The 24,305-nt window shown below is 36.6% G+C and overlaps 1 protein-coding gene and 3 pseudogenes across 1 annotated transcript; 1 reads left to right on the forward strand and 3 right to left on the reverse strand.

Annotated features, from left to right (window-relative positions):
- Positions 1–603: 603 nt before the first annotated feature.
- On the reverse strand, positions 604–5,837 carry LOC140820700 (mRNA export factor GLE1-like). The gene is made up of 15 exons (XM_073181025.1): positions 5,548–5,837; positions 5,338–5,478; positions 4,937–5,051; positions 4,499–4,734; positions 4,443–4,453; positions 3,788–3,873; positions 3,269–3,439; positions 3,026–3,160; positions 2,700–2,770; positions 2,487–2,568; positions 2,236–2,319; positions 1,926–2,009; positions 1,574–1,705; positions 1,351–1,473; positions 604–1,271 (listed from the first exon to the last, which is right to left on the reverse strand). Exons 1-15 carry the CDS (start codon positions 5,733–5,735, stop codon positions 1,041–1,043), a joined length of 1,890 nt encoding a protein of 629 aa, XP_073037126.1. The 5' UTR covers positions 5,736–5,837; the 3' UTR covers positions 604–1,040.
- A 2,926-nt stretch (positions 5,838–8,763) lies between these two features.
- LOC140820701 (protein SIEVE ELEMENT OCCLUSION B-like) lies at positions 8,764–12,885 on the forward strand (annotated as a pseudogene).
- A 721-nt stretch (positions 12,886–13,606) lies between these two features.
- Positions 13,607–18,192, reverse strand: LOC140820702 (putative multidrug resistance protein; annotated as a pseudogene).
- A 2,418-nt stretch (positions 18,193–20,610) lies between these two features.
- LOC140820703 (D-cysteine desulfhydrase 2, mitochondrial-like) lies at positions 20,611–23,496 on the reverse strand (annotated as a pseudogene).
- Positions 23,497–24,305: the final 809 nt, after the last annotated feature.

Here is a 24,305-nt window from a genome sequence, read left to right on the forward strand (position 1 = left end):
CCTATGCGTATATAGTGTCCAGCGTTACGAAATCAGAGAAACCCGTGGAAGAGAAAATTTATTGAAATTAATATTTTTGATAACATATTGTTATTAAAATAATGAACGGGAGTGGATTATTAGTAGTCATGGGTGACTAAGTAAAATCTCTAATAACATTTTTTTTTTTTTTGGAAAAAAAACATATAAAATCTCGTTTCAACTTTTCCTTGGGTAATCGTATAGCTCACTTCTTCGATCGTCAAAAAATTCTTTTATCAATCAACTTGTCCTTTTCAATTATGACACGATTTTCCACAATGCTATCTACTCTTATTTATGAATAGGTAAACAACATCAATTTACATAAACAGATCAAATGATTTCCTATTAAAACTTTTTAGTTAATTTAAATGTTTAAAAAATAATCTTTAGAGCATAGTTGTGACACCAATTCCGGAGGTGATTGCTTAAACCATGTTACACTATTTGACCACAAGATTACGATCAAAATATATTGTTGTCACTTGGTATGAACAATATGTTCAGAATTAGAGGTGTGATCAACACTCCCAAATCAAAAGTAGAATTGATCTATGGTCAATTAGTATGCCACTTCTATGAATAACACGTAATGTTGTTTCGTTCTTTCTTTTTTCTATTATAGATGATCAAAAAAATACAAGTAAAATTTTGGTTATGACCATAATCCTAGGAAGCTGCCAAGGGCAATGGTTAACACTTGTCGGACATATGGACAGCTATCCGAGTAGTTGTTTGTTGTCGATTTTTCAACACTCTTAAGTGTACTTGTTTCTTCAATTTCTAAAAACTTTGGGAGGATCTTCACTATTCAAGCGGATGAAGCCAAATTAGGCAACATTTCTGAAAGCCTTCGGATTCTATTAGTCCAGCAATACTAATTGGGAACCATGATTGATGGATGAGTAACATTTCCCAACATTCAACCTTTGTGTTCTAGTTGTCGAGTAACACTAATTGATACACATGATCAATCAGATTAACTGCACATCAATAGATTTCGAAATAATGGCTGAACATCAAAAAAAATCATTCGAATCCAAGTGGCCTCTCAGCTGCAATCCTTCTGGTTCCTTCTTGAACCGGCTTGACTCTACGTAATTAATGATGGATGTTTTCACCTTGATCAGCTTTGCATTTACTGAATCTGAATTACCCTCTTTTAGTGCTTTGAGGAAGTCACGAGCAATGATCCTCAGCAACTTCTCAAACTGATTTCTGTATCTTCGGTAAAGAATGTATCCTGACATCTAGACGTTCTTAAATGACTACATATCATTATGCATAAAATATTGAAAAATATATGTGAAAAGGCAAATGCCAGCTTACTTCAAGAAAATGTTGTAGTGCAACTGCTGTATAAAGATTAGCCGGGAGAGAATTTAGAAACCGTGCAAGCCATGCCCAACCTTCTTTAAGTCCATGGAGATTCTGAAAGCCACCAATTTCAGTCTGCCAAAACAAGAATATCAGAACCCAATCTTGTCTCGTACCATTAAAATGCATTGGGTAATTATGGTTAAAAGCTCAAGTAGTCACAGAGCACCCAAACCTGTACTAAAGCTCCATAGATTCTCATGATCGAACTCAATCTCTCTACATAACTATCAGTGTTTTCGATCTTACCATATATTTCCTTGTAGCCAATAGCTTTGAAATAAGCTTCTCTGGTTTGAAACAATACCTATAAAAGATAACATAAATATGATATCAATTTACAGCAGCAGCTCTTTCGAAAAGCCAAAAGAGAACAAGAATGTTTCTGAACTTAAGAGTCCAATCAAGCCATGTGACTCTTGCAGAGAACTTAAAAAGTACATGAAACTGCCCATACTTACCATAACAAGGAAAAATCGAAAACAAACAAAAGACAAGTTTTTAAAATATTGAGTTAGATTTATTACGGGAGAGTATTCTACATATTTGGGCACAGTGTACATGCAAACTCTATTCAACTCTGCCAAGAGAATGTCCAAAGCCAATGGAATCTGTATTCAATAAAATAAAATGTTATCAAATTACACATTATCCAGGATCAACATGCTAAATTGCTGCTTCAATGGACACAAACATACAAATCCAGACACAGAAAAGACTTATCTTACGCAAAAGAAGAGAACATAAAAAGACTTCTTAGCAAACAATTGATTTCATGATAACAACTTAGAATAATTATATAACAAGTAGTATGGAATTCTTCACAGCAGAGTTTACCTTAGAGGTGACAAGAACAATGACACGACTACAGGCAAAAATGAATCCATCGCTCTTTTGAGAATTTTCACAGTTGAAGACCACCTGTAAAAATCATGACTCCCTAAGTAAGCACATATTTATTAGACATTCTCTGAACACAATGATGAAAGTTTCCTCCGCCTATAATCTATTAAATATCAAATTGGTTCTGCAATCAAACAAAGAAATGAAAACCGGTAACCCCTTCAAGTAATACTCAACAACAATATCTTTTCTGCAAAGGACAGGATATTGATGGATTGGGGATATTCTGGACTACTGATTAAATTGAACAATTCATCTGCTTTTGTTCTGTTGAAAAAAAAATTCAATTTGCACATAACATAAGATTTTTTTTATCAGAGGAGAATAAAAACTAATGAACAGCAAAGTAAAAGACTTACTGGTTTGTTAAAATGAAAGAATGATAGGATCCGACTGACCTGACATTTTCTACAGTAGCAGAGATGGTTTTAATCAGCCTATTGAAATTCTGTCCAGTTCTTCGATTACCCTGGATAGGACAGACAATCGTGGTTCATAAATGGCATATCATCGACATTGTGCTCATGGACATCGTAGAGAGATAATGAATCACAAGAACCATCAAACACATTACTCTAGCATGCGATGATCTATTCAAAGTTGCGACCACCTTATGTGTCTTGCTTATTTTGCACAAACGATTCTATAAACTTGTAAAGATATTTAAATGCATAGTATAGTAAAATCTAATAATTTGAAATTTGAATCATCCTTAGTGATTTACCTGATCAGAACTTGCTTTAAGAGCCTCGTTTTCTATAGTTAACTTTTCATAAATACGTTGTCTTTTTCCTCCAATTCTAAAACATTTTTTGAAGCTCTTGTCATACTTCTTCCTGCCAAATAGACTTGGTTGAAACTTCAGATTAGAATGGCGAAAAAGTCAAAATTCTTTTTTATCAACATAATGGTCCCACATACCTGATAATGAAACATGTTTCTTATCGTCAAATCTGGTAGGCACGACCTGCCCAAGAGTTTCTATCCTAGGAACACCATTTCTTAAAGTTTCAACAACATTTTTGGTAGCAGCTAATTCAGCAACTTGATTCTCAACATGTTTTTTTCCTTCTACAGATTGCTTCTCAGCTTCCGCAGCCGCTTTATCTATTTCACATCTCTCAGCATGTAGCCTAGCCTACATTGATTCAATCATTCAAATGTACCAGGAAAAAAAAAAGTTATTTAAGTTACGAAACAAATAGTGGATGATGGATGCATATTCACATAAGCCTTGCTACAACTAATTTTCTTGGTAAATCTAATGCATGAAATGCATCATCCATCATTTGGTGTGCAATTTAGTAGCAATTATTTTCTGAGCAATTTCTCAATAGTTGGAAACTTTCAGATTAGATTTATACACAACATGATAATAAGACATGGAAGACAATACCAAGCTGTGATATCTGAAGATTTTTCATTGACTAAAAGTTCTTTCTCATTTTTATCGTTATACACAAGAAGCTTTGGACAGAAAAACTACACATATGTGAATAACTGTTACATCTGCCTCATTCCCATGGGGGAAAAACAAATTTCCCAAGGGCAACGAATTAGCTGCTGCAGAAGCTGAGAAGGAAAAATATACAGAAATATTTAAATGATATAGGTGCGGAAAGAACCTCTTCTTCGGCTTTGATCTTTTCTTTACATAATTTTTCTTCAATGAGAGTCTTCTCTTTCCTTTTAGCCTCTTCACGGGCTGCATCATCTCTTATTCTTTCTCTTCTAGTTGTGATATGTGCTCATGATCTCTTTGTACAGCTGTAAGGTGATTATCAAGTGCTTCTGCAATGCCATAATTCAATAAATTCGTAAGAGCAGTATTCTCGTCCAATGCAAATTATCGGAGTAGAAATGATAGGAATACAACCTTAAAAACCTAGCTAAACACTTCACAATAACCGTGATAATTCATATCAAGGTCATCATAATTGAGATGGAGATCAGATATGTTAAACAATTTTTGAATAAATTGAATTCATATGTCAATCATATCCATACACCTCAAGGACCCTCCAGTTGTCTTAAGTGTCCTGGAACCTTTATAATCTCAAAACAGTAACAAATTCAATGAGTTTTGTCAGGTAATCAGTTACAAAAGGTTGCCATTTACTAAGGGAGAAAAACTACACTACAAATAAAGTTGCTAAAAGAAGAAATATCTTCATAGCATACATAGAATATGCCGTGCTAGAAAGTCTCAATCCCACTTCTATATTTAAAAATAGGAAGCATAACGAAAATTAAGATCCGAGGTACACAGTGTAAAAGGTCATACATTGTACGGTGATATTGCAAATCAAATTTTCGCTCCCTCTCTTGTTGTGTCCTTCTATGCTTATGAATTTCAGCAATTTGAGAAGCAAACTTCTCATTTTCCTTTACCAAATTTGTCTCTAAGGTTAATATTTTATTTCTCACTTCCTCCTGAGTCAAGAAAATGGTAAGAAAGGTCAACAACAACAACAATTAGTCCCACGATGTTAATAGAATGAACGAAAAAATTAGAGCAAGCACACACTAATCCATCAAACTATTTAGAAAGATGAGAAAAGACAGTTTGGAATCATTAACCTCATTATTATCTTTTTCCCAAATCATCTAACACAAATCAAGTACGTCTACTCACCGAAACATAAAGCTGAAATTCATAAATTAGCTCACGGAGTGCACCTTCTGCTAACCCCACTTTATCCATCAATTGGCATTGAGCATAAACAGGTAACTCATAATCATAATCATCACTGCAATAAAAAAATTAAAAAAAAAAAGAAGTGATCAACAACCTGGTACACACTAATAACCAAGGAAAAAGTCAACTTGTTAATCAGGCTGGAAAAATAATGAATCTTTAATACAACAAGCCTATACAAAATCATTATTAAAAAAATTGTCCTTGGGGGTTTTACCAGAAAATTTGTATTTCATACACTGGAGTAACCAAAATGCTAATGTTTATTGTTGAATATCTCTTTCGGACATTTAGTCTACTATACTATTTCACTTCCCTTCATGTAGTCAAGCACAAACCTCATATAGAGTTCTTCAAAAGAAAATTTTCTGCCCGAAACCATGGATGAGTTAACAACCTCCTCTTCAACGTCATTATCAGAACAACCCAATTCATGATCTGACACATGCATCGCAAATCCCCTTGTGTTGCAACGATTTCTGAATGAACAAAGTAAGGTAAATTTAAGACCAGTACACATCAAATAATGGAGCAAAACAAAAAATTACCTAGGTCGTTTCTTGTCAAAAGGTGCAGAAAAATCTAAACTCGGGATGAGCTTCTTTTCAATTGTATCAAGCTCTGATCGTAAGTCATCAAAACTCCAATCAGGCTGTGGATCGGCAGCCATTCCATTTACATTTTGGGGACAACGAAGTTCCAACTTAATGACTCCCCTGAATGTTGACAACTCCATTCATCAGACTTTGGTCAGAACAAAAAAAAAGCCCTATATTGCTAGCATCTATCTCTTCTCATCTTCTTTCCAATAAAGACACACACACATATGCAGATTTAGATTATAAAAAAAAGCCACTAGATTACAAAAAAACAACAAAATCTACTGGATATAAGTTAAAGGACAGAGAACTTACATTTTTCACGATAAAAGGAAAACGTCGATGGGAAGGTTCAAATAATGGCGTGATTATTGATTAAAATATGGCAAATACGAAACACTGAGGCGACCTTTAAGCGCAGCGAAGAAGATGAAATTAGGGCTAACGCAGAGTCCAGAAATTAATTAAGGATGAAAGGGGGGTAGTTATGCTTTTCAACGCGGCAAAACCGGATTTTCTTAAATAGCTTTGGAAAACTGATTTTTTTTTATTTTAATCATAAAATAATTAATTATTTAATTAGAAAGAAAAAATCTAAAAATAAATCCGGTAAAAGAAATAATAAAAGTATGCAATGAAACGATATATATTTTAAATAATAAAAAAACGTAAAACATAATATAAAACCTTACCCACCCACCCAGGAAATATATAAAAGAAAATGAAAACGTTCTTTACTTGCCACAAGAGTGATGGCATGGTATCTATAGTTACTTTTATTTCATTTTGTCGATAACAAATATTCATGTAAAAATCGTAATTAAACTCACTGATGGACGTAATTAAGCAAATATCAGAGTTAATAACATCGATTAAATATAAAATTTATTATGGTTTGAACATATTAAAGCACTAACAGATAAAGATCTTGACCATTATATATGTAGTAATTGAGAATTTTATTTATTTCTAAGACATATATTGTTTAAAAAAGTTAAATAGTTCAGTTTTCCTATTAGTTAGTAATATAAATATAAGGCACGAGAATTTGATTACCGTAATCTGAAATGATTTGGGTATAATTACCGTAAATTAAGATTAATCTGGAATGATTTATGGATCAATTGACATGATTGAGGTTATACGAACTTGAATGAAGAAGTCGGGCAGCGTTACATTATAAGCCAAGATGTTCAACCGAACATCTCGAGATGTTCGGCCGAACATCTCAAAAGAAACAATCGGCGCACATGCGCGAAGAAACACGCGCATATGCGCGAGGGGTCCAGAAGCCCTCGCGCATATGCGCCACCCGTCCAGAAACTTTGGCGCACATGTGCGAGAATAAGCGCGCATATGCGCGAGTGGGTTTTTGGCAAATTCTGGAGAAGACACGTACAAGTTACATGCAATATTATATATATATATATATATATATATATATATATATATATATATATATATATATATATAAGAAACAAGCCAATCTTCAGAATAAAGGAAAGAGAAGAACGAAAGTATCCAAGAGAGATTTTAGTTTCTTGCGCTTCAAATCTTGACCGTGTTAAATCCGTCCGTCTGATTTTGAATCCGACTTCATTACTGTATTCCTATCGACGTAGGCTACAACTGGACGTAAGTTTTACTACGTTTAGACATTATCTGAATTTATGATATGGTCAGAATTGAATATGAACCAGATATAGTGTTTCTGCTACAGTAGACATTGTATAATTGAAGTCAGAATAAAGAATAGACTGTTTATACAATTGTTATGATTTTCAGAGTTGATTTAGTTGAGATTATATATCAGAGTTGTGTTATTATTCAGATTTTGAATTGTACTGATACTGATTATGAGTTCTGGTATTATATCTGTGATGTTGAGATTGACGGGGTTATCGAAACTGTATGATTATGCTGTCGAAACATCAGTAGATTGATATTGATCAGATTCAGTATTGATTGAGATTGATCAGATTCAGTAATGATTTCGATTGTATCGTGATATCATTGATATGAGTTAGATTGTACCTTGTTCAGATATGGATCAGATTATATACTGATTTGAGTATTGATCAGAACAGGTTTGAATTGAGTTATTTACTGAGATTGTATTTATGCTATTGTCATTATCAGATTTGGATATGGACAGATTGGAATACAAGACTCCGTCTTCGTCAGACTTGGAAGACAAAGGTATAATTCATGTGATATTCGGGAAGCTACAACTCAAATGAGATCCCATTTGAGTTTCTCAATAAAATCACATACTAGATTATTGTTTATGTTTTAATATGATTATGCTTTGTTTATAGATTTAATTCATTGTAATTAAGATAGGAAAGATCGACAGACCAGTCAATCTTCTAGACGTTCGGTGATATAACGGCTTAGGGGAAGATCACCTCTCCTATTGTAGATGTGGATACAGATCAGGCCGAAGTCTAGGAATAAGACGTACCGTCACCCCGAGCGGTAGGGTAGGTGACAGATCGTCTTATTCACACCGAGACCCTAGAGTTATAGTTGAGTCGAGTCTAGACATGATCGTCTTAAAGCGCGGGTTGTGCGATAAAAAACAATCATTCAAAATAATAATAATAATGATGATGATAATGAAGTCGAGTAAGACAAAAAATAACGTCTTAACAGAATTAATGCATGAAATATGATTTGGTTAGGTTTATAGTTTTAAAACATTTAAATAGTAAGATTGAATCTGCTGCAATTCTTTATAACAACCTTAAAAAAACTCAAGTTTCAAGTAAAGAAGCCTGATACATTGCCAGAACAAACAGATGCCAAGTTTGATGAAGGCTTACATTCTTCCAGATTCATATACAAAAGAAGCTTCACGCATAGAAAACGTGAATCATGTGGAAACGATCGTGTGTAAACATTAAACACAATGTTCCTTTTGCTGTCTGAAGCAAAGGATTTAGTAGAAAGAATATGTTGCAAGGGGCTGAATTCCAAACCTCTTGCAGATTTTTAAACCAAAACCAAAGTAAGGTATATGATTCAACACAGCTTTATTCTTTTCTCATGGCGCTTGTCTCCCTTTCTTTTTCTTCAACAAGTTCTGACATTCTATATAAAGCCTGGAGAAGAACACCAGATTCAGATAAGAAATAGCTAATTGAAAATACCTTTCCGATAGATATGGCTAGCCGGGATGTGTTTCCTTCGACAAAGAATGTTACATTTTCCTCCGAAAAGGTACCACCTACTAAAGCTCATATCTTCAATGGAGGCGTGCAAGATTACGAAACTGATCAACGGTTAAGGCCGAGCTATGAAATGGAACACAACATTGTCAAGCCCCTTCCATTGGGTGTGCCAGCGCCTGGTAGAGGACAGCTCATGAAAGGTGGTAGGGGGTGGGGACATGTCTTCTTTTCTGCTGATGATACTGCACTTACCAAGCAAATTCTGGGAACCCATTCTCCAGAAATTGAAGATTTTGATGTCAAGCCAGTTTTTTTCATAGTGGAGGATATCATCCATCTGGTCAAACCTTTGACAGCTGATTCTGCTGCTGTAGGATACAAGAAGTTCATTTTCCTTACACTTTCTAGTTCAAGAAAGCTTTTTTAAATGATAATGATTCTTTACCTTTTTCACTTGGATATATCCTTTCTTTTTCAGTTGATAACAATTCTCTTGCGTTCTGCTCAAATACAGGTTGCTCCCATTCAAGCCCATTTGGGCACGCTTGACAACAAGGTCATCTCCAGTTCCTACCATGATACTGTCACTCAAAGTTCTTACTATGATACGGAAATAGTTAAACTAATGGCATTTCCCATCAAAAAGATATCCAATGAGGTATAATAAAGTTCCTAATTTCCCCTCAAGAGACGAAATTTTGTTGAATTAATTACATGACTCAAAATCACGATGTAACAGATAATATGCAAATGTACTTCTGGAACAGAAGCACATTCCCTAACCATGGAACTCCTAAAATCACTGTCAAACTACCCTTGGGATGCCAAGGTGGTCATCACCTTTGCTGCTTTCTCCATCAACTATGGCGAGTTCTGGCTCGTTGAGCAACTTCACACAAAAAATCCATTAGCCAAGAATGTTTCCACACTCAAAGATTTACCCAGCCCAATGGAACATTCCAGTGATTTAAGAAAGAAATTTGAGGCGGTAGTTGACCTCTTAACTGCAACAACGAAGATGCTCCACTGTATTATAGAATTCAAGGAGCTTCCGTCTCTCTACATTAGCCGGGAATCACCAGAAGTTGAGACTGCCACTGCTCATATTCCAATAGATGTTTATTGGATCATAAGGAGCCTTCAGGCCTCTGCATCAGTGCTCCTGAACCTCATCGGCACTGGTCACGAGTATGATGCTCTTAGTTCTTATTATCTCCCCTTTATTATTGCTTATAACTGAAACTAACCACTTATTTTCTCAGCGAGAAATCTTTAAAACTGTTTTTTGTTGTATCAAGGTACATCTCGTCAACTGCTGAGTCATGGGAGATATCAAGTTTGGCCTATAAGCTCTCAGTCATGTTGGAGCACCTACAAAAGCTATTGCAGATTTGTAAGGAATTAATCGGTAAGTCACATGTTGATTCGAATTGTCTAATAATAACGGATACTCTGGTAAGGTAACAAAGTTAGTAAATGTGAACAAGGGCGATAGGATAGAAATATTTTTGTTCACCCTCAAATTCACACATCCGGTCGAACTCGAACCCACAATGTATGTCCTTAAAAACAAATGCTTGAATATTTGGTTGGTCACTAAAACACCGGAATGATGAAATACTTCAAACTGCACAAAAACAGTAGTATGATACCCACGTCGCATCGATCATATTGTCATGTATGTACAGTTAGGAAGAAGTTTGAAGATTCGTACCCCGAGAACCATTTTCCAATTTTTCTTTATTTAAAAATCCTCATTTGACACCTAAGCTTCAACCCCGAGCCAACTTTTGATTTTTACGAGTTACCCCCGAACCATGTCGAGCCAAAACGTGCCCAACATGTTAAATTAACCTACTAGACTCTAAGTTTTTCAAGTTATCCACTCAAAATCCAAAAACATGCTGCCCCACGTGACACCTATTCTGGTCGAGAATCACACCTTGCATGGACTCCATGTTTATGATCGTGTGAGCCCAGCCGACGCTCTACCACCCAAACCCAACCCCTGAACGCTTACTTAGGACCCTAGTGAACCTTCCTAGCCCAGCCCGTGCCCCACACATCGAGCTATCAGCGCCTGGAAGTAGCGCAAACCCTGCACCAATCTGTGCAGGGTTCTCAGGAGGAGTCCTAGCCATGCTAGGACTCTTTCCCGAATTGCAGATTTGTAAGGAATTAATCGGTAAGTCACATGTTGATTCGAATTGTCTAATAATAACGGATACTCTGGTAAGGTAACAAAGTTAGTAAATGTAAACAAGGGCGATAGGATAGAAATATTTTTGTTCACCCTCAAATTCACACATCCGGTCGAACTCGAACCCACAATGTATGTCCTTAAAAACCAATGCTTGAATATTTGGTTGGTCACTAAAACACCGGAATGATGAAATACTTCAAACTGCACAAAAACAGTAGTATGATACCCACGTCGCATCGATCATATTGTCATGTATGTGCAGTTAGGAAGAAGTTTGAAGATTCGTACACTGCATTCAAGAAACTTATGGAGACTGCTCATATTGACAATATGAAAGTACTCAAGGGGATGATTCGTGCCCCAGATGAACAAAGGCCACTATATGATGGTTCTAAAAGATCTAATGTTGGTTCTTTACTTTTACCTGATAAAATTTCAAGATATCTACAACTTAAAACTCTGAAAAGCTAAAGTTCTTTGCGTTACAGGAAAGGATTGATGGACTGAAGGCGAAGTATGTACTACTGCTGATTTCAGATCTCGACCTGCCTCACGAAGAGCTAAACATCCTTCATATGATCTACAACCAACAACAAATGAGGCATGAGTACGAGGTTTTATGGCTTCCCATTGTCAACCAAACTAACTCACTTTCCCAATCACAGGAACTACAATTTAAGGAACTGAAGACCTATAATATGCCATGTTATTCGGTGTACCACCCTTCATTGATTGAACAGGTAGCCATCAGATACATCCAAGAGGTCTGGAAATTTGTCCACATGCCGATGCTCGTAGTATTGGATCCCCAGGGGAAGCCATCCAATCTTGATGCTTTACCTATGATGTGGATTTGGGGCAGTTTAGCTTTCCCCTTCGCTAAAGCCAGGGAGACGACTCTCTGGTCAGAAAACACCTGGAACATCGAACTGTTAGCAGATTCCATTGATCAACGAATTCCGGACTGGGTATGTGATCACCAAACTACCATGGATTTATTTTCTATCATGCTATCATATGTCTATATTTGTCACGACATGTCAATGAATGCGATATTCACAAACAACATTCAGAACAAATCCTACATAAGAATCAAAGAAATGTGCGTGTTCTCCTATTCAACACCCCGAAACATGGGTAACTGCACCGCCCCTGTTACATTTTAAAAAAATCATTTGTTCAGTAAGACAAGTATGTAATACCAGCCCAACTAGCACTGCACGAAGCTGATCACGGAGATTTCTTTTGGTCTGATAGATCAGGGACAACAGAGTGATATGCTTGTACGGTGGGGAGGACATTGACTGGATCCGTAAGTTTACTGTGTCAACCAGAGCAGTTGCAGGTGCCCTAAACGTACCTCTGGAAATGCTATATGTGGGAAAGTGCAATCAAAAGGATAAAGTCTGACGGTGCCATGAAGTAATTGATCGGGAGAAACTGAGCCACATCTTCGCACTCAAGGAATATTACGACTATGTCTGGTACTTCTGGGTGAGGCTGTGGAGCATGTGGAACTCCAAGAAAAACACTGCCTTAAGCATGGACAACGACCATGTGATGCAGCAGATCATGGAAGTGCTGGCATTTGACAGCAGTGACGAAGGGTGGGAAGTTTTCAGCAGGGGAAACAATGAGATGACCAAAGGAAAAGGAGACATATTGCTGCCTGTTTTAGATGACTACATTAGTTGGCGATACAAGGTGATCATCCCGACAAGTTTGTCACCGTGCTGGATGAGGCAATACGTGGTATCCACCGCGAACACCACTGTAACCACCTGATCCTGCCGGGGCATGCTGGATACATCCCCGAGCAGGTGGTTTGCTCAGAGTGTGGCAAGATCATGGATAATTACGTCATGTACAGATGCTACACCGACTAAAGAACCATGATACATCCCTTTTGCTAGGAGAACTTGCTCCGGTTCTTCTACTTGTCCAGAATGATGACAAATCTTTTACTTTAACAACACGTGAGACGATATATTTCACCCTTCTTTTAAGTTGTTTTGCGTACTTTTTAATTTACTTCTCTTGTTAAGGAAACAAATCTGGAGTGTGCTTGTAATAAGGCAATGCCAATTATATCAGTCAATAAAACTGCATGTATTTGTAAGTTGCACAGTAAATAAAAGAATCCTCCGACTCCCAATAAAATATTCAACATAAAAAATAGTTCCTTTCAATTCACTCAATTCTGGTGCGATACCTCGGGTCAATCTAATTAAAGGAAGAGTAAAATAAAATAAGTATTAACAAATTTGGCAAGCTTGCCCCAACAGCCCCTATAGTTCAGTGGTAGAGCAAGAGTCTTGTAAACTGAAGGTCTGTTGTTCGATCCTTCATGGGGGCATTTTTCATTCACTATTTTCTGTCTTCTCTCCTTTTGCCTTGTTCCCAAAATCAAGAATCTTTTCTAGACCCTCGACCCCGCATAGAGAGATGAATGCTCATATTCGTAATATTCTCTAATTTCGTCTTTTTTAAAAATATATAACCTACTAAAACTGTTATATAGATAATATGTATTTATTACGGGATTTGTTTATCATAAGTATGTATTCGATGTGACTTGAATATTTGTTAATGCCAATGTACAAGATTTAACCTCCGCATCTTACTACCCCTTCTAAGGAGTGTAACAATATTGTTGCAACTTGACTAGGTTAAAGTATGAGCCTTTGTCTCCAAGAGCAAGTAGCTCAGAATGCGATCTTTCTTCCACAATTCTACCATTCTTGATCACGGCAATGGAATCAGACATTTTTATAGTCGATAACCTATGCGCGATGACCACACAAGTTCTTCCCATCATCATTTTCTCCAATGTTTCTTGCACTAGATTCTCGGACAAACTGTCAAGTGCACTCGTCGCCTCGTCTAAAAGCAAGATTGACGGATTCTTCAAGATTGCTCGTGCAAGTGCTATCCTTTGCTTCTGTCCTCCCGAAAGTTGAACTCCTCGTTCGCCGCAGAATGTTTTGTATCCATCCTTCATTGAACTGCACGTGAAGGAGAGATAGGTATGATTTAGAGTGCCAATTCATGCGTGTTACTTCCGATATTGGTATCTTACCAACTAGAATAAAATGTGTGTGAATGTGACTGATAAATAGAGGTTGAAAAATACCATATGAATTCATCAGCGTTAGCAAGTGCAGCAGCTTCTCTGATTTTAGCTTCTGTGGCATTATCTTTCCCATAAACTATGTTTTCTAGTACGGTTCCCGCGAAAATAGCCGGTTCTTGTCTCACTAATGCAATGCTTGATCTCAAGTCTCTAAAACTGTAATTTCTGATGTTTTTTCGTCTATAAAAATTGTCTTTTTTACGAGATCGTAGAATCTTTCTATCAATCCAATCACCGTGTATTTTCCAGAGCCACTCTCTCCAACAAATGCCATTGTTTTTCCTGCGTCAATCTTGAGACTAAGGCCATGAAAGATGAACTGTTCAAACTGTAATTTCTGATGTCTTTTTCGTCTATCAGAATTGTCCTTTTTACGGGATCGTAGAATCTTTCTATCAATCCAATCACGGTGTATTTTCCAGAGCCACTCTCTCCAACAAATGCCATTGTTTTTCCTGCGTCAATCTTGAGACTAAGGCCATGAAAGATGAACTGTTCAGGTCTTGATGGATAGTGAAAGTAAACACTGTCAAGTTCTATGGTTCCTTTCAGATTTTTTGTAGCTTCTAGACCTTCAATTTTGTAAGGTTCAATCTCGCTTTTTCTGTCTAGAGTTGCGAAAAATGATCTCATAGCACTACTACCTTTTAACAGATCAGATGTCATAGTTCATGCATCTGTTATCGTTTTACCGGTACTCATCAAGATAAAAAAAGTTAGAAAGAGCTGTTTTACACTAAGTAACCCCTTGTTCATGGGTGTCCCACCGTACCAAAATGTCATAGCTACAACACCTATGGCTAGGAATTGGGAACTAAAAAGTCCTAAACCAGAAATCCATGACTGTCTCGTGCTTTCTTTTCGAGGGTTTTTCAGCATTTCTTCGAATAGTTCAATGATTCTTTTCTGAGATGAAAATGCGGTTATAGTTCTGTGGTTCAATACTGCTTCACTCGCCAGCTGGCTTCCTGAATTATGTGCGTATTTGGCATTTTCAGACATTTGTTCCATCAAAACGGTTTTGTAATAAAAACTGGCTATAATAAAAGGTTGTATTGCCATCATCACTATGGCAACTTTCCAGACAATGACTAGTCCAAGAACGAAAGATAGGAAAGCGTTTGTGAATACCTGAGCCACTAATGATATCATGTCTCCAACTAGAGACCTAACCCTGCTCGCTTCGGTAGAGAGACGAGAACAGATGGCAGCACTCGTGTTCTCTTCCCGATCGAACCAGCCAACCTCGAAAGTTAGAATATTTTTCAAAACCCTTTACCGAACCTTTTTGGTTAACCTTTCTCCCATGATTCCAAAGTTGTAATGCTGGAGCAGGTTAGAAAAGAAGGTGACGACATCTATATTTAAAAAGATGATAATGTAGAATCTTGTGTCGGACTTTATTTTTGAGTTTTGGTTAGTGAAGTAAGCGGAAACAAGAGCGCCCATGTAGTATGCATTCACTGGCTGAACAACCCCAAATAAAACAGCTCCTATAGAGCCAAGAAACGCCCTCTTCCACTCTGGTGCATTCATTTATAGTAATATGTATAGTGAAGGATTAGGGTAATAAGTCACTGGTTTTTCATCCCTTTCGAAATGGGAACTAAACGATGAAGCCGGGCTATTCTGAATTGAAGAAGGAACTAAACTCAAAATCAGTGGTGGTGTGAATCCAGAAGCAGAACTATTCAACGAGCTAGATCTTATATAATGAGGCGATATAGGGCTATGCCTATGAGGTGTTTTTTTACCCTCATTTAGCACTACCGATTTCTGTAATCTCACCATTTGACTGTATATTCCACCTTCTCCGCTATTCATTTGCATCAGCTCATCATGCGACCCTAATTCAACGACCCTCCCCGACTCCAGTACCATAATTTAATCAACATTTCGTATGGTAGAAAGGCGGTGGGCAATGGCAATCGTTGTCCTGCCTTGTGAAGATTGGTCAATCGCTTCCTGTACCATTCTCTCAGATTGTGCATCCAAAGCACTAGTAGCTTCATCAAGCAAAAGAATCCTTGGATCTCTGAGCAGTGCTCTTGCTATAGCAATACGTTGCTTTTGACCACCTGATAACTGAACACCTAGCTGACCAACCTGAAATTTCGAAACAATACGATCTGTTATGTTGAAATAAACAACCTACTAATCAGATTTCAGCGTATGAAATAACTTACTTGAGTGTCGTATCCATCTGAGAATTTGACTATGAAATTGTTTGCATTTGCTGATATAGCAGCATTTATTACCAGTTCCATTGAAGCATCCTCCTTTCCAAATAGTATATTTTTCTTAATGGATGTGGCAAACAGAATTGGATCTTGATTCATCAATCCAATCTGAGATGTAAACCATTGGACTTGAAGTCTTTTTATTCTGTGTCCATCAAGCCGAATATCTCCTTTTATGGGGTCATAAAACCGTTCGATCAAAGAAACAATTGTCGATTTTCCAGAACCACTTCCACCTACAAGACCGACTTTTTTACCAGGTTTCACTTTAAGATTTAGCCCTTGAAGGATCGGTTCATCCTTTCTTGATGGATAGCTGAAATAAACTTCTCTGAACTCGATTTGTCCCTTTACAGTAGCCAAAATTTTCCCATTCTCGTTTTCAGAGTCTATGTGAGGAATACGTTCAATCATCTCAAAAATACGCTTTGCAGCAGCCGATGCCTCTACTATAAATGGTACATTAGGAAGAGAGGACATACAGGACCTGATGAAATATCAAGACCGCGAATCAACTTGAAAGAGTATATAAAAAAATCTAAATCAAGAGTATATATATAGATTCAAATAATCTAATGCGTAGATTCAAGAAAAAGAGGTCTTACAGTCCTCCAAGAATGATACAAATGCCTGCTATAAAAACACGGCCGTCACTTTCACCCTTTTCGGTTACTAAAAGGCCACCAACCTAAGCTTGAAATGCCCAAGTCACAAAAATCATTCCCATGCTACCTATCATCAAACCCTTCATTAATCCTTGTTTTATTCCAAGATTACTGCTTTTCTGGAGTGAATGGCTGAACCTTTCAACTGTTTTTAGCTCTCCCACGTATGAATAAACAGTTCTTATATTTGATATTGCTTGTTCGACAATTCCACCTGCGACCCCATAAGCATCCTTAATCTGGACTCTTGTGTTCATCATTAGCTTTCCGAATCCAACCCCCGGGGCTATAAATCCAATAGCAAATGGAACAGAAGCCAATGCCAGACGCCAAGAAAGTAGGAATGCGACTAAAAGACCAAATACCAGTGAACAGATTTGAGCTAGAGAGTTGGGAATCTGCAGCAGAAGAAAATCCTGATCCAACTTTCGTAATATACAATTTAAGATCCAAAAAGTTGAAGACAAAAAATTTGAATGAATCGTGACCTTGGAAGCTATAACGTCTTGAATGGAATGCGCATCAGTAGAGATATTTGAGACAGATTGGAAGCTGGAGAAAGAGTCATTTGGTTGTCAAAGAAACCGACTTCTTGTCTAAGTATCGACTTCAGGTATTCCATTCTTATTCGAGATGTCTGCCTCTCAGCAGTTTTTGTCCAGCAAAGTCCTTCTACAAATATAGATTGCAACACAAAAATAACCGCAAGTCAAATACCACCAAAGTTAGCTAGTTCCTCAAGCCGACGATGGTTTCTAACATTCTATATAACCAAAGTATATTTTTCCGACAATTTATCATTTGCAGAGGATAAAATACACCAATAAAACAAGCAAATCCGACCCCAATAGCAACATAAAGTAGTCTCAGCCCATACTGCAAAGGAAAAAAATGGCAGAAGCTTCAAACTGTGCTGTTTTCCTACATCTCAGTTAAACTGTAATTCCAAATTATTGTATTAAAAGGTCAAAATATTATACATGGTTACTTTGTTCACCGCCCCATTAGTAATAGCCCGATCAGCCTTCCCGAATTCATCTATCGCTCCACTCAACGTATACATGGTAATGGGAGAAGCAAAACCTTCCGCAATACTACCCAAAATGCCAAGAAACATCAGTAACTTGTCGACACCATCAGCAAACCGAAAAATCCACCCTTTCCCCCCAATTCTTTCCATTTGTTAGCCACGAAAATCCCAATTATGACTGATTATGTTACTTCTTTTTTGTAGACGAAGTCCCACGGTATGTAAAACAATTTGAACTTTTTCAAGAAGCTCAACTAGTTTTGTTTGTTTCCAATTATACCTACTTGATATCTTTCTTCGTTTCTTTAAATCGATCAGATGGCTCCAGATTCTGTCCTAGAGCAATTTGTCTTCGATGGGATATTTGATAGGTGTGTTTTTTATGTTAATAGCTTGGTACAAGAGAATCAAAGTAAAAAAATAATAATAATAACAGCATTTGAAATTTTCTTAAAATGTCCGGCCACATCACTGTAACTGCCCCACGAGAAAAATGCTTCGAAATTTATATATATAATTTCATCTGACACTAAAACTGAGTTCTTTACATGGGTTAACTTGGAATAAACTGGCCGGCTGTGCTGTACCCAGAAGATAATAAGAATCCAAAAAACAAAAAAAATCGAGAAGGAACATGTAGTAGATGTCAGCGCATGTCTCTTCGCGTTTTGAACTTGCTTATGATCAAATGCAAGAAACAAAAATGTAACACACGAAAATTGAAATCGTATATACATACAACTCAAGATGTGGTTTCCTAGCTGCAAGAATGAACGGGCTTAAAAATTTCATTAAAATTTCAAATGGATTACTGTAAGATGCAAATGATTCGATTCTTAGAAATATATTATTATTAATTTGTAAGAAATTGTGTTGGACATATACTAATGAATAATAAAAATATCAAAATAGTATGTAAAATCGTTGATTTGTGTTTTATCAGAATTAGGTGTTATGTCAGATGTTACAACATCTCGGACAACATGCAGCGAAAAATTATATTTTGTACCACAAATACACTTAAAATAAATAAATGGACAAGATTAAATTTACACAAGTATAAATACTTTTGCGGTGTCTTATGACAAAATTAATCACTAGAAAACCAAATCGTTTACATAAAAACCTATCACTAGTGATTATCAGAAAAATCAATTTCCTCAACAAGTTGAGGAAACAAATGCTTTCTAAAACAAATAACCAGAATAAAAACTAAATCAAGAAAGCAAAACAAAAACATGATCCCAAAAGGAACGAGCAACTAAAAACGATCTTCAGCCAACATCGTCACGGATGTTGTCTGCAGATGTTGGCAACATTCAGGACAACACGACGATCACAACTCTTCAAAACAGCAACGTCTTTGTAGAATTATTTGTCTCTGAAATCTCGACGTGCAAAAGTGCATCAGTTATGCATTCATGAAAACTTCCAAGCGAAGAGTGAAAAACATATAAATCGAAAAAGCTCTCTCCTAAATGTTTGCGTGAATCCTCAATCCAAGAGCTTTCTCCAAAGTGCGTGTATGAATAATCAAGAAGGTCCGTGCACAAGAGAGAAAGGAGAGAGAGTGAGAGAGATAAAATGAGGTTCTTGATCTCTTATTTATAGATGTAGACTTTTATCTCCACAAGGAACCCTATTCAATAAGGAAAGTAAGAGTTTAATTAGAAATAAACTCTTTTAAATATTGATACCAAATCACAATAATATCTCATCATCAAGAATAAAATCCTAGCATATTTATCTCATTAATTAAAAAGGCAAGATCTCATTAAATATCATATTATCTAGAAAGAAAAAATCTCATTAAATATTATGCACAATCAAATCAATAAGGAAAAGATAATATTAGAGAAATAAATTAAATTAAGAAATTAAACAAGGAAATAATATTTTCCTTCGTAATTAATTGACAAACAGGCACGATTGGGCCTTATTTCGCAAGAAGACAGAGCCGTACCCAATATAATGCTCCCCTTCGATTCCTTTCTTTTCAGCAAATTTTCCGTTTTACGACGTGTTTGGAAACCGAAGCTTTAACTAAAATATTTCCACGTGCTAATTAATCACTCACTAAACCTAAAAAGAAAAATATCATTCGAAAACAGAAAGGTAAAGAAATTCAGGCTCTCAACTCTCACAGTGAGCCTCTAAATCTCTCTGCTGACGAGATGACAGAGCCTCAGGGCTCAACTAGCTGGTTAAAGCTATTATATCGACTGTTTGCTAGCCCAAGCTACACTGCTCTTGAACAGCCACCAACCCCGCTCTCAAGTCCTCCCTCACGCCGGCGCTCCATCTGCAAAGCCCTCACGTCGCCGAAGATTTCCAAATCATGCCACGCACTAGTCTCACAGACAGAACTAAGGGTCTCGGTTGTACAGAAGCTAGCAAATACGAGGCATGCATGTATGCACGTAGGTGCTGTGACAATAAAAGTTTTGCTGCTGTTTTGCTGCCGTTGATAAAATTTTAGACCGACCACTCGAATACATCTCATTTAAAAACGGTTTCATCCTTCTTATTAGAACTATCCAGTTACAGGTACACCATCACAAATTTGAATGTGCTAATGTCTTTTAACTCTAATATAAATTTAGACAGTCTCAGTTTGCCCTATGACACAATTCCTTTACCTGACAAAATACAAAACACTGATAAAATGTGTTAAGGACCATCCTTATTCAGTAAATATCTATGAGCGAACTCAAAAATGCGATCGAAAACGTATATAAAATTCAATGCTGTAAGACTAGGTCCGCCTTTACTCAGGCAGAAAAAATTACAAATCTTGGAATGTGATAAATTCATTTCGGGAAAGTGCACGGCTTCAAAAGTTTAGACTTGTACTATTTGACACCTTTATCTGGCATTTTAAAGTGAGACTTGCACCGCTGCGCCACTCCAAACATTCCCAACGTCCCTCCAGTGTGGAGCATTACCACTTTTGCATCGTCTTCCTTGTTCTCAGAAAGTTGTGTAGCAAGATCCCAAGCCGATAAAGTATATATAGGATCTACAAGAATACCGGTTTGCTGTGCTATTCTTTGGCGTTCTTGAACTTCCCCTTCTAATATCTTGCCAAATCTGCAAGGACGTCACAAGTGTGTTGTCATTCGGAGCCATATTTTGGGGACTAGAATAACTGAAACAAAGACTCGATTACTTTCTTGGTAAGCTCCGTTCCACCCAGTTTACGATTACAAAATCTACTCCACTTCCGAGGGGGTAGTCACCAAGGGAAGACGTAAAGCATGCAAAAAATTCAGATATCAAGTTTCGCTCCATTTTTCTGTATCCGTCAATATCATCAGCCAGCATTATGGCAATAATCTCCCATGGAAGCCTGGTTCTCAAAATGGCAACCAAAAAAGAATCTCGATAAGCGGCTTGTTCTCAACAAATTTGAGTAAAAAATCAACATAATTCGGATAAAGATATACTTAAATGGTATAAAAAAATAAGGTGGATCAATCACCCTAAACATAAAACACCAAGACCCAAACCAATAGCTGTAGTCCCGCTGCCAGCATCTACAACAATTTTTAGAGCTTGCTTTTTTTCCAAACAAATGGTCCTGGGACAAGTACCGAACCAAACGTACAAGTCCTATAAGGAACAACGTTTTAATGACATCTCAGCAAAGCATCTGATAAAATAAGAATGCACAAGAGGACATGTAAAACTTTTGTGAACGCAACTAGGGGAAATTTTTAAATCAGCCAGAAAGATATGCTCATTTTTTAAAGGAAAAAAAATCGATAATAGCTCCAAAAACAATTGGATACCAAGCAACGCTATGGCATCTCCTGCGCCTTCATTGATAATAACAACTTTCCTTGTTTTTTCTTGATATTCAACGGTATCTTCTTCTGAGGACTTGTAATTACTCGCCAGATGATATAAGGAGAGATCCTCAAGAAAATCCCTGAGCCAATAAGTAGAGCCATTACAGCCAAGAACCAACTCGGCATGCCTTGTTAGCATTTCTTCTCTCTTGGCATACATGGATCTTGGAACATAAACAACATTTCCATACAATTTAGAAACCAGATTTCATCCCGTTAGAATTTCAGGTTCTTCTCCTCTGAGTAACAAGTGAGATTTTAATCCTCTCTCTGCACATGAAACAGCTGCATGTTAATGAAACAAAAGGTTACGACTCTGTCAGATATAATTCCAGCAAAACAGCAATAAACTTAAAAATAAAAGCATGGGACATACCTACAGCTGCTGTGTGCGCACTTTGGCAACCGCCACAGGTGACCTAAAAGGATCCATTATGGCATTATCCAATTTTTACAAGTATTTTAAGAAACTGACTTTTTGGGGGTGTTTTTAGTTTATTACCAGCAAAATACTCATGTCACCAAATGATTATTTCATAAATAGTCGTCTGCAGCAAAACAAGGAAACAAATGGAAATGTGAGTGCTTGCTGTTTTTTTGTTTTTTGATACACTTTTGTTGCCGTTTAAGATTATCAAAACATTAAAATTTACACATACATAGGCCATGCCAGCAAGATTTATAACCAAAATTCACAACTTAAGGCAGAAAGAGATTAAGAGAGCCACATGAAACTTCAAAAGATCATGATCTCACCACATCAGTTGCAGCATTATCTTCAAGGACTGGAAGAATTGCGTCTAATTTCCTGGCCTTGTTACCATTCACCAATGGATGTAACAAGTCGTCTCTCACAACATAAAATGATGGAAAAGGGTGACTCTTTTGCATCATCCCTTCACCAAGACAAGGATTGTTGATGTTCTTGAAAGAATTGTTCCCACATAATCCACCTTCCTTTCGATACAAGGTCATTACTTGGTTGATTTTCGTGTCTGGGCTGCTTAAGGCCCACCTTCTGTCAAGCAATTTCGATACAAACTCTTCATTACCCAGATTATGCTTCAAGAAAACACCCTGAATCAAAGGTGCCAAATTTGATTGAGATTATCCTCAAAACTACTCAGCATATAAAATAGACAAGTACGTGTTGATTGCTAAATTGTAACAATAGACTCGGCTTGTTAAAGAACAAAAATTACAAATGGAATCCGTAGATACTCTCACATGGGAGAGTGAGAGTGAATTTCGCCATTATTTTTATAAATACAAATACTAATCTTTCACCATTTAACTCTGACAACTAAGGCACCGTAAATTGCAAAAGGAATCTAAAATGTTTAGGATAAAACTCTTCAAGAAAGATCCCATCGACCAATAATTATAACTTAAAAACAAAAAACAAAAAAAAATGCTCCACACAACCAAAAAAACAGTCAACACCAATTCTAATATTTATACAAAGAAGATTAACAACAGGACTTACAGGATATCTTGGCAGCATCTGAATTCTCATACTTGGCTTCCGAACATCAATCAAGCGAACGCTGAGTATGAAGCCTGAAGAGCCAGGCTTCGGCCTTTCTCTAAAGATAGGAGGGACCATAGTAATCACGGTGCCTTGCTGGAAAATATATATTTTTTAAAAAAAAAAAAAAAAAGAAAGAAGAGAGGGAGGGCAGTCCGTTGGTGTTTTTAATATAAAGTAAGAATAGGCACGTTTTTTGGTAACACGTATAAAATAATTTAAGGTCCGTTTAGTTGGGTTATAAAACTTGATAGGATTTTTTAAATATATAATATTATGATTATTAAAAATTCGAGTAGGTTGAATAAAATGATGACATTTTTCATTTGATTGATTAAATTTTGAATAAAATGACATATTTATTATAAAAGTTCAAGAAAAAGGTGTAATGGAATAATTCTTCCTAGATAAGGTTTCTACTTAATGTAGCCGGATATGTGATTTGCAGGGACACTAGTCTCAACACGTTCCGACAGATCAATGGATAATCACATGAGATCTATGAAATTTTAGCTACTTTCGAATGTCACAGTATATTCCAACAATACAATGTCTCTAGTATCTATGCTTCACATGGTCAGCGCTATTCAAAAAATGAATGTTAGTTCGCAGGTGCCTTAAAATGTATAAAACTTCCCAAACATTTATTGGACAACCCTGACGAGGATACAATTTTATTCTTATCTATGGATACAATTTTATTCTTGTCGTGATCGTGCTTCGGCATATCGGACAATAAACAAGGCCTATTCCATTGTAACAATAGGTCTGGCCAAGAACGACAAAACCAAAACGATTCAAGATTGCATCATTCTTCGTGAAATAACCTCGTTATGTAGAGAGAAGTTGACAATCTTTACCTTATGTCCACAGCCAAAGCCATG

Source organism: Primulina eburnea, unplaced genomic scaffold, assembly GCF_022965805.1.
Source record: "Primulina eburnea isolate SZY01 unplaced genomic scaffold, ASM2296580v1 ctg1384, whole genome shotgun sequence".
Lineage (NCBI taxonomy): Eukaryota > Viridiplantae > Streptophyta > Magnoliopsida > Lamiales > Gesneriaceae > Primulina > Primulina eburnea.